The sequence below is a fragment of the Entelurus aequoreus genome, linkage group LG08 (assembly GCF_033978785.1).
Source record: "Entelurus aequoreus isolate RoL-2023_Sb linkage group LG08, RoL_Eaeq_v1.1, whole genome shotgun sequence".
NCBI classification, from domain to species: domain Eukaryota; kingdom Metazoa; phylum Chordata; class Actinopteri; order Syngnathiformes; family Syngnathidae; genus Entelurus; species Entelurus aequoreus.
Window position 1 is genome coordinate 44,669,240 of NC_084738.1, and position 20,324 is coordinate 44,689,563.

The 20,324-nt window shown below is 38.2% G+C and overlaps 1 protein-coding gene across 1 annotated transcript in view; it reads left to right on the forward strand.

Annotated features, from left to right (window-relative positions):
- stmn2b (stathmin 2b) overlaps window positions 1–20,324 on the forward strand; it is a 40,176-nt gene that overhangs the window by 10,819 nt on the left and 9,033 nt on the right. Inside the window, exons 2-5 of the mRNA XM_062056587.1 lie at window positions 4,640–4,768; window positions 4,810–5,024; window positions 19,093–19,188; window positions 20,180–20,324. The exon at window positions 20,180–20,324 is cut by the window's right edge and continues 28 nt beyond it. Of these exons, the coding sequence (XP_061912571.1) occupies window positions 5,006–5,024; window positions 19,093–19,188; window positions 20,180–20,324 (260 nt within the window). The 5' untranslated portion in view covers window positions 4,640–4,768; window positions 4,810–5,005. The remainder of the gene's footprint in view (window positions 1–4,639; window positions 4,769–4,809; window positions 5,025–19,092; window positions 19,189–20,179) is intronic.

Here is a 20,324-nt window from a genome sequence, read left to right on the forward strand (position 1 = left end):
CAATGCCAAAAAAAAGAAAGGATACAGCCCTCTACTGGCCCCTGGTCCATATGTTTGGCCCTGTATTGCGTTTCAGTTGTTTAGTCTGAGCATTAAGTGAGATAGACCAAAAGTTACAACTTGATGGTGTTTTCATCAAGATAAGGGAAGAAGGACAGATTTTCACATTGAAGTTTTTTCCATTTGGGTATTTATTTTTGTATTTTTTTTCAAAGTTCATGTTGCACTGTTCAATGTTCAATATTAAAGTGCTTATCTTTAACAATAAATAGCCTAATAATAAACCAGTGTTTTGTTGCTTTTCATGTCTTCCAAGCCTATGATAATGTGAATTAACTCATTATGACCATAATTTGTTGACACAAAAGAAATGGCAATCACTTTTACCTACAAAGGACACACAGCTAAGTAGTTAGCTTCCTATTAGCAAATTAAATTTTACATTAATTTCCATATTGTGTAAAGGACCAAAAAAAAAATTCCTGCCCTTTTCAGACTTTGAGCCCCTGCCCCTCTATAATCATGTGCACGTCCCTGTTGTTACATCACTATCAACGTTCTGCTGTGTGACGAAAAAAGTGTCAAAGTGTGTGTATTTGTGTGTGCATGTCACTTGTGTCAATACGCTGACATATGTCGATTACCTTGGACTTTACCGCATGTTGTACTGTTTACATGTTTGACAAACTTCCCTCTTCAATTTGGTACAACATTAATATGCAATCTTGAATCATTGCGATCGTCGGTTAGATCTAAAAACAGCTGCGTAAAAGTGATCAGCATTGTTGCACAGTCACTCGATCTGAATGAGGCAGCACACAAAGTTGCAATAAATAATACAATACAGAGGTTTTGCCTTAAAATTGTCACTACACCTGAAGTTGGTGTAAGGTAAGGCAAGTTTATTAGTAGAGCACAATTTGTACACAAGGGGGTGTATATTGTAGCATCCCGGAAGAGTTAGTGCTGCAAGGGGTTCTGGGTATTTGTTCTGTTGTGTTTATGTTATGTTGCGGTGCAGATGTTCTCCCGAAATGTGTTTGTCATTCTTGTTTGGTGTGGGTTCACAGTGTGGCGCATATTTGTAACAGTGTTAAAGTTGTTTATACTGTCACCGTCAGTGTGACCTATATGGCTGTTGATCAAGTATGCCTTGCATTGTGAAAAGCCGTAGATGTAATATGACTGGGCCGGCACGCAAAGGCAGTACCTTTAAGGTTAATTGGCGCTCTGTACTTCTCCCTACGTTCGTGTACACAGCTGCGTTTTTAAAAGTCATAAATTTTACTTTTTGAAATCGATACTGATAATTTCCGATATTACATTTTAAAGCATTTATCGGCCGATAATATCGGCAGTCCGATATTATCGGACATCTCTAATATATACATATACATACAGTCGTGGTCAAAAGTTTACATACTCTTGTAAAAAACATAATGTCATGGCTGTCTTGAGTTTCCAATAATTTGTACAACTCTTATTTTTTTGTGATAGAGTGATTGGAGCACATACTTGTTTGTCACAAAAAACATTCATGAAGTTTGGTTCTTTTATGAATTTAATATGGGTCTACTGAAAATGTGACCAAATCTGCTGGGTCAAAAGTATACATACAGCAATGTTAATATTTGGTTACATGTTCCTTGGCTAGTTTCACTGCAATAAGGCGCTTTTAGTAGCCATCCACAAGCTTCTGGTTGAATTTTTCACCACTCCTCTTGACAAAATTGGTGCAGTTCAGCTAAATTTGTTGGTTTTCTGACATGGACTTGTTTCTTCAGCATTGTCCACATGTTCTCAATGGGGTTTAAGTCAGAACTTTGGGAAGGCCATTCTAAAACCTTAATTCTGGCCTGATATAGCCATTCCTTTACCACTTTTGACGCGTGTTTGGGGTTATTGTCCTGTTGGAACACCCAACTGCGCCCAAGACCCAACCTCTGGGCTGATGATTTTAGGTTGTCCTTTTTCATTGTCCCATTTACTCTCTGTAAAGCACCAGTTCCATTGGCAGCAAAACAGGCCCAGAGCATAATACTACCACCACCATGCTTGACGGTAATGGCAGCAAAACAGGCCCAAAGCATAATACTACCACCACCATGCTTGACGGTAGGGAAGGTGTTCCTGGGATCCCTTTTCTCCTCCAGAAAAAACATATTGCTGGGTATTATAGCCCAAATTTTGGGATTAAAGGCCTCACCCTTTCTCCTCCAAACATATTGCTGGGTATTGTGGCCAAACAGCTCAATTTTTGTTTCATCTGACGACGGAACTTTCCTCCAGAAGATCTTTGTCCATGAGATCAGCAGCAAACTTTAGACGAGCCTTATGGTGTCGCTTCTGGAGCAAGGGCTTCCTTCTTGCATGGTAGCCTCTCAGTCCATGGCGATGCAAAACACGCTTGACTGTGGAAACTGACACCTGTGTTCCAGCAGCTTCCAATTCATAGCAGAACTGCTTTTTGGTGGTTCTCGGTTGACTCTTGATCATCCTGACCAATTTTCTCTCAGCAGCAGGTGATAGCTTGCGTTTTCTTCCTGATCGTGACAGTGATCTGTGTGCCATGCACTTTATACTTACGAACAATTGTCTGCACAGTTGCTCTTGGGACCTTAAGCTGCTTTGAAATGGCTCCAAGTGACTTTCCTGACTTGTTCAAGTCAATGATTTGTTTTTCCAGATCTGGGCTGAGTTCCTTTGACTTTCCCATTGTCGCGTTTGTAACCAAGTCTAATGACTGCATCACATGAGCCCTATTTAAATGGGCTCAGAGAAGGTGTCGTCAATCATAATCACTCACATGAAGTTAAGAGGCCATGCAATGAAGCTAATTTGATTTGATTTTAACTTTTCTACATCACCAAAATTGATCATGTATGTTGCTGTATGTATACTTTTGACCCAGCAAATTTGGTCATATTTTCAGTAGACCTATAATAAATTCATAAAAGAACCAAACTTTATGAATGTTTTTTGTGACAAACAAGTATGTGCTCCAATCTCTCTATCACAAACAAATAAGTGTCCCCCGAGTCAAAAAGTTTGGGGACCCCTGATGTATATATACATATATATATATATATATATATATATATACATATATATATATATATATATATATATATATATATATATATATATATATATATATATATATATATATATATATATATATATATATATATATATATACATACATATATATATATATATACATACATATATATATATATACATACATATATATACATATATATATATATATATATATATATATATATATATATATATATATATATATATATATATATATATATATATATATATATATATATATATATATATATATATATATATATAGTTTGTATGTATATACTTCATATATATTCATTATATTATATATTTATATAATATTATATTAATATATGTACACATAGGCTATATACGTGTGTTTACATATTTATATATTGTTACTTTACATGCAGTCTGCTTACGGCTCCCGGCCAAATTTATTTAGCCCAATGCGGTCCCCAAGGATCCCTAAACGAGAGGTAAATTTACAAAATTATTCAATGCTCATGACATTTAAAGGTATATGTATGTGTATTGATATTGGCGAGACTAGCCCATTTACTTGGTTTTGCATCAATACTACGATTCACAGTATCGTCCACCCCTGTTTTACTACAATTGTGTTTAGTAAAATTGAATAAGGGATTATTTATTTACGGATACATTGTTTTAGATTGTTGTATTTAGTAATATAAAGATTTGTGTAGGTATTTGCAGAACACATTTTCCTGTGTTTTCATAATCATCTAACTCGAGGTAAATTCAAAAAATTATTTAACGATCATGACGTTTAATGTAAAAATATCAAGATCAGTATTGGCGATAATATTCCTGTATTTACTTGGTATTCATTGAAAGTCAATTGTAGTATTTGTGAAAATAGGAGGCAGATATTATAAGTTTTTACAATGCACCTGGGGATAGGTTGATTGACAACACTAAATTGGCCCTAGTGTGTGAATGTGAGTGTGAATGTTGTCTGTCTATCTGTGTTGGCCCTGCGATGAGGTGGAGACTTGTCCAGGGTGTACTCCGCCTTACGCCCGAATGCAGCTGAGATAGGCTCCAGCACTCCCCCGCAACCCTCCAAAAAAGGGACAAGCGGTAGAAAATGGATGGATGGAACTTCTTTCTGCTCCTTTTCATTCATATTTTACTTTAATGTTGGATTTTCATTTTATTCCTCTGTTTGATTTTTTATGAATGAAATAAATAAATGAACTGATTTGGTATCGGATACAGTATTGTTCATCCCACTGCACTTGTATCTAACTTTGACGCAATAACGATCAGAAGAAATTGCTATTTAACAAATGCCACGTTGCTCAGATCAATTCATTAAGTACACAATGTAATAATAAATATCCGTGTATTTGTAACACTGGTCATGGCGCACAGTCCAGTTCTGTACACGCCAGTTTAGAGTAAAGGTGAGCAGCGCAAGCCAATGAGCTATAAGCCCTGGACTGTCAACTCATTGTCCAGCACAGCTCTTGTAGCTTTGGGGAGCGATGTTTACACAACATGCGGTCGTACAGTCACCTTTTATGTTGTTCTCTAGGGTGAAGGCTGAGCTGGAGCCTACACCAGCTGTGTTCGGACTGGTCACCAACATGCACATGCAAACAAAGGGATTCAAACCCGCACCATAGGGCAGATGTGCTACAAAACCTACAACATCTTATAAAAGGTATACCTCACTCGCATAGGATGACTTACCTTAAAGTGAAGGAAGTGTGTGCTTTTATTTTGAAGGCCAGGGCTGCACCCTCAGCCGCCTACTTCCTTGACAGCGCTCATAACGGACCAGCAGGCGCACCGGCAGCCCTTCTTCTCTGCTGACTCAGTGCCTTAGCAAGCAGCAGTCCTCCCATCTCTGGAAAAGAGCATCCAGCGCGTCGGCTCTCCTCCGCTCAACACCGCAGAAATGGCCAAGACTGCAATTGGTAAGGATTTTGGATTCTTTTGTCTTCTTGTTGTTACTGAAGGTGGTTTGATGCTGTGGGAGCGAGCGGCGACACCCATGTAGCACAAAAGGATGCTGAGGGCTTGATGAGTGGGAGCGGCCAAACTGCTCTGCATGAGGGCTTCTATTGCGCAATCTGCACCCATTGCTTTATGTTATTATTGACATCTTTTTGTGCAACCTCTAACATTGGTTTAAAAAGAGCAAGGTTTTCACATCAATGACCCATCATGATATAATTGGCCTTAAAGCAAAGATGATTGCTTCGAATTCAATGTATTATTTGTCCCTAATTTGGGAGCATTGAGCCTTTGTACCACCTGCCTGCCCTTTATTGCCTGAGTCACGGCCGCGCAGCATAATGCAGAGCCAGCGACCCCACCCAATGTCGCCGGTGCCCCCCTTCGCAGCACCCCCCCACCCCGGCGCCTCCCTAACGGCCTGCCGAGCCTTTCTATAATGACACTGTGAAAAACTGTCCCTTTTTTTTTATGTTGCGGTATGCTTTTTAGAGGGTGACTTCTATTGTGCGTGGATGGGCAGGAGGGTGAGAGCATCCTATTTTTGCAGCATACCAGTGGCAAAAAAAGATGATATAATGCCAAAAATTCAAGGGTAGGCCTTGATTTAGTGTTTTGGCATCCGAAAGAAGCTATTAGCACTGTAATGAGTCTGGATTTTTTTTTTTTTACTGAAAAAGGGGAGGGGGTTTACTTCAAAAAGTAGTCAGGACAGTCTGGTTTGCTTTCTGGTCAAAGAAACACTTGATTGAAGGCGGGCGGGTGCAGACAGACAGCAACGAGGGCGTCTGCGTCCAGGGACACCGGCGACAAAGCCTTGGCCGTTGATATATTTATTTGTTCCCTCCTTCCGTGGCCGATATCCATTATTCCACTCTTTTTTTCCCCCAGATTTTATACACCAGCAAGTGAGGCACTCATCTTCCTTAATAAACCACATCTGACACCTGAGGCCTCTAAAAGCTTTTCCCTGTCATGTCATATCCAATTAGGTGTGGTCATGCAGCTGGGGCACCCCCTTAAAAAAACACAAAAAACCCCAACATCCCCTCTTGGTAATTTTCTGTCGTACAGCCGCAGCCTTGCATTTTGTGCACTAATCAATGGCGCACACGCCCATTTACATGCTGGGATGACTATTTCTCTTTAAAAACAGAGGAGGAGGTGACATCAGCGATATAGACACACATCATTACCAGTTAAGGGTGTGGCTGCCCTTCATCTGTCTCCACCTTCATCATTGTTGCCTTAATAACACGCCCACAAAGAAACGCAAATAACAAGGGGGGGAAAAACAATTCCCTGTAAAAAGAGAGCAAAAAAGGGAGGTGTGGTGCTTTATGCTGACGCTTGACTTGAAGCTCTCAGGAGGTGTTGCGTGAAGAAGGAGAGGACGGGAGTGCATCCATCAGCAGAAGAAGCAAGGAAGGAGGGACGGAGGTAGAGAGTTATCGATGTTCTGTTGGGGTCCAGGTGATGGATTGAAACAGGAAGTGTGGTCGCAACTTAAAGAGGCCCGGGAGGAGAGAAGGCAATGGTGGCATCGCTCATCGCCCATCCTCGACCCCCGACAAGTGTATTGATGTCCTGTATTCATCGACATTTTATCTACATGGTTAACATATTCAAGAGGGCAAGCTCAGGCGTGTCTAAACTTTTTCCACAGACAAATGTTAACCTCTTATTTATTAACCCAATGTAGGCCAAGAAATATCAGGCAAAAAAGTAAATACGACTTTTTGTGTCACTGGTGACAAAACTACCGGTAATAGTAATGTTTTCACTTTTACTCATAACAAAATAAGAGTATTAACCATATGCCTATTAAAAGGTAAAAGCTGCAGGCCACAAATGGACATCGGGCCGCACTTTGGATATCGCTGGACTTGCTAGCAAGGTAAAGGTAAAATACAGAGGAAATGTGTTTTTAAACGTAGAAATTAAAATGAACATCATACAAAGACTGAGACGAAATTTGGATTTCAGAAGTTGGGGGATACAATTGGCTTGAATACAGAGGGCGTGGTTTGAAGATTTTTTTCTTTTTGTCCTTTTTGGTTTTTTTGTCAAACACAATTTTAATAATATTTGACTCAAAACTCAATTTATTTAGATGCATTTTAAATGAGTAAACAATTGTGCGCTATCCACAATTAAAATTATATATACATATATACATACATACACATATATATACATATATATGTATACATACATATATATACATATATATGTATACATACATACATACATACATACATACATACATACATATATATATATATATATATATATATATATATATATATATATATATATATATATATATATATATATATATATATATATATATATATATATATATATATACACTACATAGTGTATATGTAAAAGTTTGGGGTCACCCAAACAATTTTGTGGAATAGCCTTCATTTCTAAGAACAAGAATAGACTGTTGAGTTTCAGATGAAAGTTCTCTTTTTCTGGCCATTTTGAGCGTTTAATTGACCCCACAAATGTGATGCTCCAGAAACTCAATCTGCTCAAAGGAAGGTCAGTTTTGTAGCTTCTGTAACGAGCTAAACTGTTTTCAGATGTGTGAACATGATTGCAAAAGGGTTTTCTAATCATCAATTAGCCTTCTGAGCCAATAAGCAAACACATTGTACCAGTAGAACACTGGAGTGATAGTTGCTGGAAATGGGCCTCTATACACCTATGTAGATATTGCACCAAAAACCAGACATTTGCAGCTAGAATAGTCATTTACCACATTAGCAATGTATAGAGTGTATTTCTTTAAAGTTAAGACTAGTTTAAAGTTATCTTCATTGAAAAGTACAGTGCTTTTCCTTCAAAAATAAGGACATTTCAATGTGACCCCAAACTTTTAAACGGTTGTGTTTATATACACATATATATACACACACACACATACATACATTTATGAATATATGTAAAATATATATAAAAGTATATATACATAAGTACATACATATATGTGTACATATATATGCGACAGGTGAGGCAACTAGGTTTGTGATTAGATTTCATATAAAGTAATTAATTGACATTTTACAAGCTATGTCTTACGTGCACGTATAGTTAAAACAAAAATTCCAGATGGTCCCTCTAACCTGCTTTCTTCCTGATCCGATATAACCTACTGTAAACTACACACATAATATTAAAAAAGAAGTGTTTGAAAAACTTTATGATCTTACTCACCAGGTTTAAAGCAACACAGCAACCATTTTAAAATCATATCTATCGTAGATATCTCTCTTCTGTGAATGCTCATGACTTGCTCTTACTCGTGTCTGACCACTGATTGGTCAGCTGACAAGAAGGCAGCCCTAAACAGCCAATCATTGAGCTTGTGGGCAGTCTAAATGGATAGGCTATAGTCTGAGCAGTGGTTTTCCGCCTGGCACAAGCGTTTGACTTACCTCCATTTAATAGCGTTGTATTATTTTTGGACATTAAAAAGTGCAGGGGACATGTCCACTCTGTCCCCACAACAAATTATGTCTATGTACTCTGAGGCTGCATAGATTAAAAAAACTGCATAGTTAAAAAAAGGTGTTATGGTTAAATTTGCATAAATGTCCATGATGCAGTTTATTGTAAATTTTATGGACAAAAAGTAAGCAAAACAACATGAAAAACTAAGGGAGAGGTAAGAAAAAGCTCCTGGCAGTAACGTGCAGTACCCAAGTCCCGCAAAGAGGCAGCAGCTGCGTAAAGTAGCCTGCATACAGCCTACCCGAGCCTCCCCCGAAGAAGAAGTGACTGTAAACACGAATAACCTGAATTTTTTTGTTTTTTTAAGTACAGTGGCAGACTTAGGTTTGTGAATCTTGTATTAAGTGTTGAATGATAATAAATGTTATTTTAATATCAATAAAGTTATGGTACAAAGACAATGAATGTCAGCAGGATAATGTACTTAAGTGTTTACATGGAAATAATCCAAACAAGATTTTAAGATAATTTGGCTTCATTAGAGCATATTAACCTATACATGTAATCCAGCATAATTTTTAAACATAATAGAGAGGGTCTAAATTACAAAGTTGCTAAATTGGCAACACGTTCACTTGCAGACCAGGGGCCTCATGTACAAAGCTTGCTTGCGCACAAAAACCTGCCGTACACCCTTTTTCATAGCAAAGAGGAAATGTATCAAAACTGACGTGGACGTGGAAATGTGCGCTGCCTCACTGCAACTTCATGGCTGTCGTAATCACGTTTATACAGGCTGTGCATACTTTAGCTACACACATAAGTGATGCTGGGCAACAGTTCACATTAAAAAGTGCCAACTTTTACGCATCAGACTGATTGATGTGCCCATCAGAGACATATGCACATTTACGCCTCTCCCACCCCCACTCCCCCACCCCGACATTTGGGCTCGGCCACATTTGATTTTAACAATGTAAAAAAGATTGAGGCAAGGACATAAAATTCACTTTTTCGCTAAGCATTAAATTAAATATTACTATTTGTGAGGACATACTGTATGTACATATATATATATATATATATATATATATATATATATATATATATATATATATATATATATATATATATATATATATATATATATATATATATATATATATACACATATACATATATATATACACATATACATATATATATACACATATATACACATATACAGTACGTACAGTATGTTCATTTATCTAGGTCAGTGATTGTCAAGCTGTGGAACTGGCGGGACGCCGGCTTCATCTTGTGGTACATCAAAGAATGACTTGATCATTTTTATTTTCCAATATTCAAACAGTTAAAACTGCGTGTAATGATGTTACAGTGGCCAAAAATATTAAATGTACTTAAATAAAACCTCCGCATTGTTTTTAATGAATAGTTGGACCTACTACGCTACGGTATTTTAATGTTGGTCATTATGGTTGTATTTGCAGAGCGAAATGTTTTCTGAGGTGATACTTGGTGAAAAAAGTTTGAGAACCACTGATCTCGATGATCATTTCGCCACAATGTCTTCCTGTGACTCCAGCGGGCAGCAGCAGAAGTGGGTGGTGGCACACGAGACTGCTGGGCCGATTCTGTCACATACTCTACGTCTGCGACAGTCCTCGCTTGTATATTGTAATAATACATTGAGTAATCAAACAAGAGTCAAAGTCTTTTGTATCTCGGGACGGACACAGTTGTAGCGAGCTAAGGGGACAGTTGCAGCGATTATCTTTTCAAACGTGTGTCTATTTTGGCGATGTACATCCAACTTCTTCTTCACTTTCTTTGTTTCTGATGTCCGACTATTTTTTTTTTTCTTTTAGCCTGTGTGCTGTTTTCCGTAGCAGTAGAAAGAAGCAAGTCAGCAACTGAGTTCTCATTGAGCAGCGCATGCTGTTCTCAGTCACATGGCTACCTTTAGTATGATTTGCATATTTATAAGGGTCTGGGCGTGCAAAGCCACACACACGTCTGTTGTCAATTTTGAGTAAATTGCGATGGAACAAAGAATCGTGCTCGGATTTGTTTGTGCAACACTTTTGGATCATCTGGATTTTTACTGGCGTGCCGCGTACGCCATTTTCTAGATTTGATGTGCGTAGTAGAGCCACGCACATCTTTGTACATGAGGCCCCAGGCGTGTTCAAGCAGAGTTACGATGCCAACTTGTTGGAACAACAAACTACATTCACAGTCCCATTGTAATGTGTTAATAACCCAGCAGGCACAAGACATTAAAACAACGTTGAGAACTTTTTGAATTAGGTCCTGACGTTGAGCAACTCAAACCTAACGATGTAACAACATGCTTTTTGACAATGTTTAATCAATGTTGGGTTCTGACGTTGATTTGGTCTTTGAATTATGGTCATTTCCCAACCAATATTTTACAACACAAAAACCATGTTGAAACAACATGGTTTTTGACGACATTTATTCAATGTCAGTTTGAGACATTGATTTGACCATTGAAATTTGATCATTTTTCAACCAACAACGCGGATCCAACGTTATACATCAACTGTGTCTTAATTTACAAATACAATTATTTTGCAATGTTGTTTCAAAGTCAGTTTCAAAAATATATATGTATAATCAATGTTGTATCAATGTCTTGTGCCTGCTGGGAAGCGAGGGCAACCTGTACGTAAGGCAGTTTAAAATGCTTTACGGATATATAAGATGACAAGAAGGCAAATAATATCATGAATAAAAAATAAATCATCATAAAATAATCATGATTTAATTTATTTAAATGCAACTTAGGCAAAATATGTCACTAAAGTCTCAAATTCTAAATGGCTTGTGGGAGAAAGTTCGGAAGAAGGCAAGATTGTTTTATAAATGTCGCCGCCATGACTCCGTGGTTTACTTTTACATTTTTGGATTTATGGGGATCCGAAATGCACAAAAAACAGGCACCAACCGGTAAGAAAAGTTGGTTTTGTACAATAGGCCCCCTTTAAATAACACCGTAGTCACTCGTCCCTTTACTACAACAATTGAAGGTTTTACATACCTCTGCATTAAAGTAACTCCAAAATGCACAACAAAACAATTGAAATGTTGGATTGATGGTCTTGACTATTACTTGCAGTATATTAAGGATTAGAAATATAAACTGATTTTATCAAAGTTTTTATGTTATTTTCAAACCCTTCCTTCGCTACTACAAATACCTAAAGTACCATTTCATGATAACGGATTTTGTGAATTTAGCCAGAGTCCGTGTAAAATTATTGTACTTGCCCTGTGATCGGTGACGACTTCAAACACTTCCCAATCTCAGATGTTACTATCTGGCTGCACAGTTGACATCACCTTTAAAAGCCCACTTCAGGGTTTGTTACTAAATTTCTATATTTACTATTCAGACAGTAGTGTTGAGGAAAAGAAGATAATTTTCTTAAAAATACTACCTTGATTTGGCAAACACAAGACAATCTCACAATACTGTTTGAGGCAACACATGTTGTCTTACTGGCAATACAGATGGAGGATTTAGATTGTGGAATAAAAAATGTGTATAAAAGATAAGGGAACCCTGTCAAGATAAAACCTCGCTCTCTTTTAATTTATGGCAGAAGTATCTAATTTCTAAAAAAAAAAATCTTTAAATATTTGCAATTTGAAAAGTCACACATTAAAAACAATGACATAATACACCCACAACCATAGATAGATAGAACAAAGTATTAATACAAGGTTTCCACTATCACAGTATGAATGGTTGATGAGTCAATAGAGTCAATTGTCACAAGTGCTTATGTTGGAGTCTCTCTGACAATTTAACAGTAAGCAATAGAAATAAATAAATATGATGATGGAATGGAGTAAAAGTAGTGTTTCCTCCTTCTTCTAGGAACTGTGTAATTGCATCGAACTAGAACGACTAACATATGTCGTCAGGGATGAAGAAAACAATTTTATTATTTATTATTATTGCATTTATTACCGTTTCCCTTTTTTATGTTTTCAATGAGTGAATCTTTGCTTCTGAAATAATAATACAAATAATTCTTAAACCATTATTTCTTCACAATCCAATGACACTAAATACATGGTGAAATGTTATCATTAGTGCACAAATCTACTCTTTAAGTTATTTTAATATGAGAAGCTGCATAATTGAGCTGTCAATGTGCTGTAGGGATGTAAATATTACAACAACTCACGATGCATTATGGATTCTTAGGATGATGATTTGATTCAGAATCAATTTTCAATTCAACACAATTCTCGCATTTTATTATTAGGTATAAAAATGATAATAAAACCTTTTCAAAACAGGTTACAAAAGCTCCTCTTGGCTCCTGACATATGATGTACAGATATACTGTATGCACAGAAAGTAAGCACGGACAAAATGTTTTTTTTTTTTATTAAAACAATAAATAAATAAAAACTAATTAAAGAATTAATGTTTTTATTTTTTTTTAAAAATAATTAAAAAAAAAAAATTGACTTGATTTAGGATAAAAAATGAATAAAAATTGCGATTTAGATGGGATTTTTTGAGCACCCTTAATGTGTAGTCTGTTTTTGGGTAAATTAGCTCCGTTGTTGCTTGGCTGTGCTAAGCTCGCTGGTGGGCTTGGGGTACCTCGGTGCCTGTTATGTGTTTACATACAATACTCCTTAAAAAGTAATGAGTTACACCTCTGGCCAGAAAGACAACAAGGTAAAGTCAATCAAAATCAATCCTTCAGGAGCACCGGAAAATCATAAGACGAATAAGTAATTAAAGCACTAATATAGAAATATGTAGATGAGAAACACAGAAAGGCACAGGTGTCACATTTGAATATTGCACATATTTGATGTACTGGTAACACCATCCATCACCAGCACATAAACACTCCCTACAGATGGTTAGATAGAGAAGATAAACAACTGAAGATGTGTCACTCCATCGCCCCTCACAATACAAAGATCACACGCTATGCGTAGGGCCCCCCAAGATCTGACGAGTCCCCATTTGTGAGAATAAGCACATGTAAAATGCTAATTATTAATGGCCAGGGCGCTTTATATAAAATGTAAACACATTTTTTTTCTATTCCTAGCCTCTTCCTGCTCTGTCACTGTTAAAAAACAAAGTGGCACATTTACCTCAACATGCTCACTGTACCCAGTGGCGTGCAGCATTAGTGCTGGGCTTTTAGGCAGTCTTACTGAATTTGGTCCACAATTGGAGTTGTGTTAGGAAAGTTTGTAAATGTGTTCTTTTTACACACAAAAATGTATTATTGAACAATTTATTTCCCATGTTTCTACAAAACATGCATCAAATGTCTACATAGGGCCCCAATTTAGCCAGGGGCTAAATGTTCTTGAGGGTATTTAATCATTCCAAAAGTGAATAAATGCATTTGTGTCCTTAACATTCTACACACAATATCCAATAATGGCAATGTGAACAGTTAGTTTTTTAATTTTACAAATTTATAAAAAAAATATATATATAAATTACATGTACATAAGTGTTCACAGCAATTGCTTGGATTTAAATGACGTCACGTCCGGCTCATTAAATATGAGTGGTGGTTAAGCGGGAGGGAGGGTAAGAGCAGCATAATTTATCCTTTCTCGAAGAAAAATGCCCTATGTTTGCGCTGTTTTCAGGTGTACAAACACTTCAAATCACGAAAAGCATAAACGTTTCTTCAGAGTTCCTCAAGAGGTAATCAAGAAGGGCGGAAGAGTGCGAGATTTTTGGAAAGACGACAAGAAAAGTGACACCCACTCCAGTCCAAGGAAGCAGCTGAGTCGAAGAACGCACAAGTGATCACTTTGTTAAAAGTTTGTTTTATATTTTTGACTCTAGAAAGAGGTTCCGCAGCCTCCGAAGCAGAACCTCCAGGTTCTGTAACAGCTTCTTCCCTCAGGCCGTAAGACTCTTGAACGCATCATAATTATCCCCTCAACTCCCCCCAAAATGGATTAACTCGCTGGAATAAAAAAGACAATATAACATACATCCATAAACGCGGATGCATATGAAAAAGTGCAATATATTTATCTGTACAGTAACCTATTTATTTATTTATATCTGTACCTTATTGCTTTTTTTATCCTGCACTACAATGAGCTAATGCAACGAAATTTCGTTCTTATCTGTACTGTAAAGTTCAAATTTGAATGACAATAAAAAGGAAGTCTAAGTCTAAGTCTAATATACTTTAGATGTTTAGTATTTCCCACTGAAATATTATCTTGATATTAGTTATATTTACATTTTTAACAAACAGAAACTAGAAAGTCAGGGTCAATGCTCTGTCAGGAAAGGTACTTCTACGTCTCCCAGTTGCTTATTTTGTACACAAACGTGTCAGAGTACATATGTTAATTGTTAGTTTGTTACATGGATATGCAGTCACTGGTGTCAGCTGTCGGGTGCTATATCGTCATAGTTTGTTCACATGGACGAGTCCTCGCAATACGCAAATTTTAATCATGAAACGCAACCTTACTCGAGCAAAAATTATCCATATTTACACTGTCCGGGAGAGTTATGATAACAATTTCCTTGACTCAGCCACACTCAAAGAAGTTGTAGGCCTCTAAGATTTTTCAAGATGTTATCTGTTTCGTCGTGTTTAATGGCATCTGGAGCGAAAGATAATTCGATACATCTGGGAAGTCCACGGATGAATAATCCTTGATATCACTCGACACATCATTTTTTGATAAAGAATAGGGATCTACTCCTTTGCATAGTTATATTTTTTGCTCGTATCTGCTTTTTGCAGGAAGATATATGGCCCCTTGCGTACTCAGAGAGTTTACTGCTTGCTGCACAACAGCAATCTTGGCTTGGTTGACCACCACTTGTTTTCACTTCCGTGAACAAGTCACGTGACAAAATACAACAAATACTGTTTTTTGGCAGCAATTACAGCCTCAAGTATTTTTGAATACGATGCCACAAGGTTGGCACACCTATCTTTGGGCAGTTTGGCTCATTCCTCTTTCTGGCACCTCTCAAGCGCCATCAGGTTGGTTTTCATCCACGGTGTCCCTGTACATTGCTGCATTGCACAAAAATGAATGTATTCCAAACCGAATGTGTAAAAGTGAAGTGCTGTGAATATTTTACAGATGCACTGCAGCACAAAGAAAGTACAGTTTGAATTTTCAGACTATAACGAGAGAGAGACGGCGAGAAGTGGAGAAGTCATCTTGCACGTTATAAAGGGTGAAATTAAATTTGCAGCGATGCATTGGTAATGGACTCCATTTTCCTCCTCCTCGCTCGGAAGCAATCGAAACTGTCAGTTCATCCTCGCCGCAGTAGAAGCTGTCAATCAGCGCCGTTACAAGCACTTAACCCAAATTACCTTACACCGCGTGACTGGCCTTTTGCGTGAAGCCAATAAAATAGCATGATCAGCGAATTGTCAGTGTACAGTGAGGTGGAGCCATTGGGATGTCTTGAGGGTCTTACATGAAGGCTTGAGGGTCCATTGGGTGTTTGCTGGGTCGCTGGCACCCACAACCTTTCCTCCACTTCCATCCTCCTGTTTCTCCTCAGGGAGGCGGAGAGCTTCTATCTATCAAGGTCTTGAGAGACTAGCATGCACGGAATGATCGCATTACCGTGTGGCGTCTGCCTGTCTGCGCCGCGCGAAAGCGATCTCATTGCTGGAGTTCTTGAGTTAACACTTCCTGCAGGGCAATGCCGCTGTGCTTACGAGCTGAAGTGCAACGGGTGCCAAAAAACAAGGAATGAAAGTTGGCAAGTTGCTTAAAAATGTAGGCGAAGCACTTTTTTTTGCCAAGTGCAAAGACGGTAACTTATTGTGTGTAACCTTTAGTTGAGGAGTGTCCAAAGTGTGGCAAGGGCACATTTTTGGTAGGGTGTCTACATACGATAAGTATCGGGTTAAATCGCGCATTTGTGCAAAACTGGACTGCGAATAGAGCAATGTGTACGGATTTTTTTTTAAATCAAAATGAGAAAATCAGGATTCACGTTTAGAATGTGCAACATTGTAGCGGGGTTTGAAGTAGGATACTGATAAAGCAGGCTCCCGGGGTCCCACACACCACCCCTGTCATCGCATCGCACCCCCTGGGGCCTGCCCCACTAATTGAAAAGAACTGCTTTAATTGAACAATATTGCAATATTTGTCACCTCTAAATAAGTATCAGATGATTATAATTGCATAATACTTACAGATACAAAATCGTTTTAGCGTTTTAGAAAGTATCCAGTAACAAACATGTCCGCATCATTCAACTTAATGAGTTATTTTGGTCACTGAAGACAGCATTAGTCCATTCCAGACAGTTCATTATTCATACTTGCCAACCCTCACGATTTTCCCGGGAGACTCACGAATTTCAGTGCCCCTCCCAAAAATCTCCCGGGACAACCATTCTCCCGATTTCCACCCGAACAACAATATTGGGGGCGTGCCTTAAAGGCACTGCCTTTAGCGTCCTCTCTCACCTGAAAAGGAGACTATTATATATGTCTCAGTTATCCATAGGTTTATGTTTAACCCATTAAGTGGGCAGGCACGGAGCTATTTCTCAGCGTGTGTTTATTCCAGCCGGCACGTTAATACACTGACACACAACATCCGGATTCCCATCATGCATTGCTTCAAAACTACGGCAAGTAGTAATGTCCAAAAACATAACAGAGACGAAGAAGAGACATGGCGACGACGAGTAAGAAGAAGAAGTACGCTTGCAAGTTCCAAAATGATTGGAAAAAATTATTTCAGTTCATCCAGGACAGCTCGAAGGGGAAGGGGTATGCTGCCTGCATATTTTGTAGATCAGACTTCTCCATTGAACACGGTGGCCGAACGGATATACTCATTCATGAACGGATTATTTATATATATAAACCCCCCCTCCCCCATCTCCCGAATTCGGAGGTCTCAAGGTTGGCAAGTATGTTCATAATAAATAGCTTAGTGTTTTATTTATAGCTACGGCTGTTCTCTGTTTGAGTAGCTTCACTTGATCCAACATTTTCTAACATTCCCCAAGACAAAATAATACAAACATGTACGATTCATGCTGATTTTGTCGTGGATCAATATCAACATCGGCCAATATTCAAGGCTCAAGGTATCAGAAGTGGAAAAAGTTGGGACAAACCTACAGGTACGGTAATTCAAAGCCACCAGTTTTGTTTTATTTTTTTGAAAAATCTAAAATCAGAACAAAAAATAAAAATTCAGCTTAGTAAGGTAACACAGCACCGCTCAGTATGATGCAAGAGAATAAACTGGAAGCGCTGTACTAAACATTGACAAAATTGAGCATTATATTCTTTGTAAATGTCCTAAATGTCTACCTCAGAACATGTCCCAAGTCTTTTCGTCCAAAGTCTTGAAAACTGAAGGATGCAGGAGACCACTTAAGGATAGGATAGATTTGATTCATCCGCCATCTGAAAAATACCACAGTTAAAACATATATGCAGCATGAACAAGACAAAACGTGAATTTAAAGAACAGTATTGAAATGAAGGAAATAAAATAAAAATAACAACAGGATAGGATAGACTTAATGGAAAACAATAGAGTATAGTAACAGATAGTACACACCAAAAAGAGTACACAGTATTTACAATTGTGTTGTGCTAAAAGTAATCCAATTCAAATGACTATATGTTAATCTGCATTTTACCTCCACATCTTAGCGTTGTGTTATGAATACAATTGGTGTCCATCCATCCATCCATTTTCTACCGCTTGTCCCGTTCGGGGTCGCGGGGGGTGCTGGAGCCTATCTCAGCTGCATTTGGGCGGAAGGCGCGGTACACCCTGGACAAGTCGCCACCTCATCGCAGGGCCAACACAGATAGACAGACAACATTCAGACTCACATTCACACACTAGGGCCAATTTTAGTGTTGCAAATCAACCTATCCCCAGTGTCATCAGATAGAATAAATTAATAAAGAATTAATTGTATTACTGCATACTTAGACGGCAGTGTGGACGTTCTGCATGATGATGGCAATGAAGTAATGCCTTTAAGAGACATGGAAGATAAACACATTCGGAGAACTGATATTTGTGCAACACAACAGCAGAGAGGCAGAAAAAGGGGCTGTGGTTCGTTCCCGTGAATATATAATACCAGAAAATGAAATGCAAATGACATGCACGAAGTCCCCAATGGAAAGACCAAAGACTTTATTGTTGGGGGGAGACGAAGCCGGCAAAATGACAACAGTAAAAAAACAGCAGGTTTGATGAGGATGATGATGAATATTCCCCAGGAAGTGTTTACATCAAAGCGCACCCGCGAAGAGGAAAGTGGGTTAATGATATTTTATCATCCTGGCTAGCACACACACACACACACACACACACACACACACACACACACACACACACACACACACACACACACACACACACACACACACACACACACACACACACACACACACACACACACACACACACACACACACACACACACACACACACACACACACACACACGGTAACACATCAAACGTTTCCTCTTTTGTCCTGGCAGCCTACAAGGAAAAGATGAAGGAGATTTCCGTCTTCTCGCTTATCTGCTCCTGTCTGTACCCCGACATGCGCAAGAACACCCTGGGTGACTTTGAAGGTGAGCGTCGACGACGTTAGCTGCCATCTTGTTATCCTTTCATTCACTATAACTCTTTTAAATAGCAATGTATTTAATGACTCTTTTATTATATTTAAAAGTACCCTATTTTCCGGACTATAAGCTGCTACTTTTTTCCCAAGCTTTGAACCCTGCGGTTTATACAAAGGTGCGGCTAATCTAAGGATTTTTCTTTGCCAACGGCTAAATTATGGAATGGATTAAGCAAAGAAATCAAACAATGTACTGAAATGATCCACTTTGAGGAACTGTTCAAACTAAGTGTTTACAAAAGACAAGGAAAAAGAATCCTGAAAAACATCTTGAGCCTTATTAAAAAGTTAAGTTAAAGTTAAAGTCCCAACGATAGTCACACACACACTTGGTGTGGTGAAATTACCCACTGCATTTGACCCATCCCCATGTTCACCCCCTGGGAGGTGAGGGGAGCAGTGAGCAGCAGCAGTGGCCGCGCTCGGGAATCATTTTGGTGATTTAACCCCCAATTCCAACCCTTGATGCTGAGTCCCATTTGTATAGTCTTTGGTATGACTCGGCCGGGGTTTGAACTCACAACTTTCCAGTCTCAAGGCGGACACTCTAACCACAAGGCCACTGAGCAGGTCTTGATATTATTATGATTCTTAAATCATCATTATTATTATTAAAAAAAGAACAAATCTTATTTGTCTCATAAAAGATGAATAAAGACATCAATTATTTTTCTGTGAATTTTTAAGAACAATTAAGGTATGTAAATAAACATTTAAAATATTTCTATGTAAATATCTCATTTCACAATGTACTGGTATATATCTGCAGCTTATAGTCTGGTGCACCTAATATATGAAAAACATTATTTGTTTATTTTAATTTAGTGGGTGCGGCTTATAGTCCGGAAAATACAGTATTACTGATGAGATAAGACGTTGCACTGCTGGACTAACGTCCTAATCTTCTTTGTGGGTTTTTTTTTTCATTAAACCCACAGACCTGGACATCAAGCCCATCAACAAGCGGGCCTCAGGTCAGGCTTTCGAGGTCATCCTCAAGCCGTCCTCACCAGTGTCCGACGCGACCCACTGCGTCACCAATCCACCCAAAAGGGACATTTCCCTGGAGGAAATCCAGAAGAA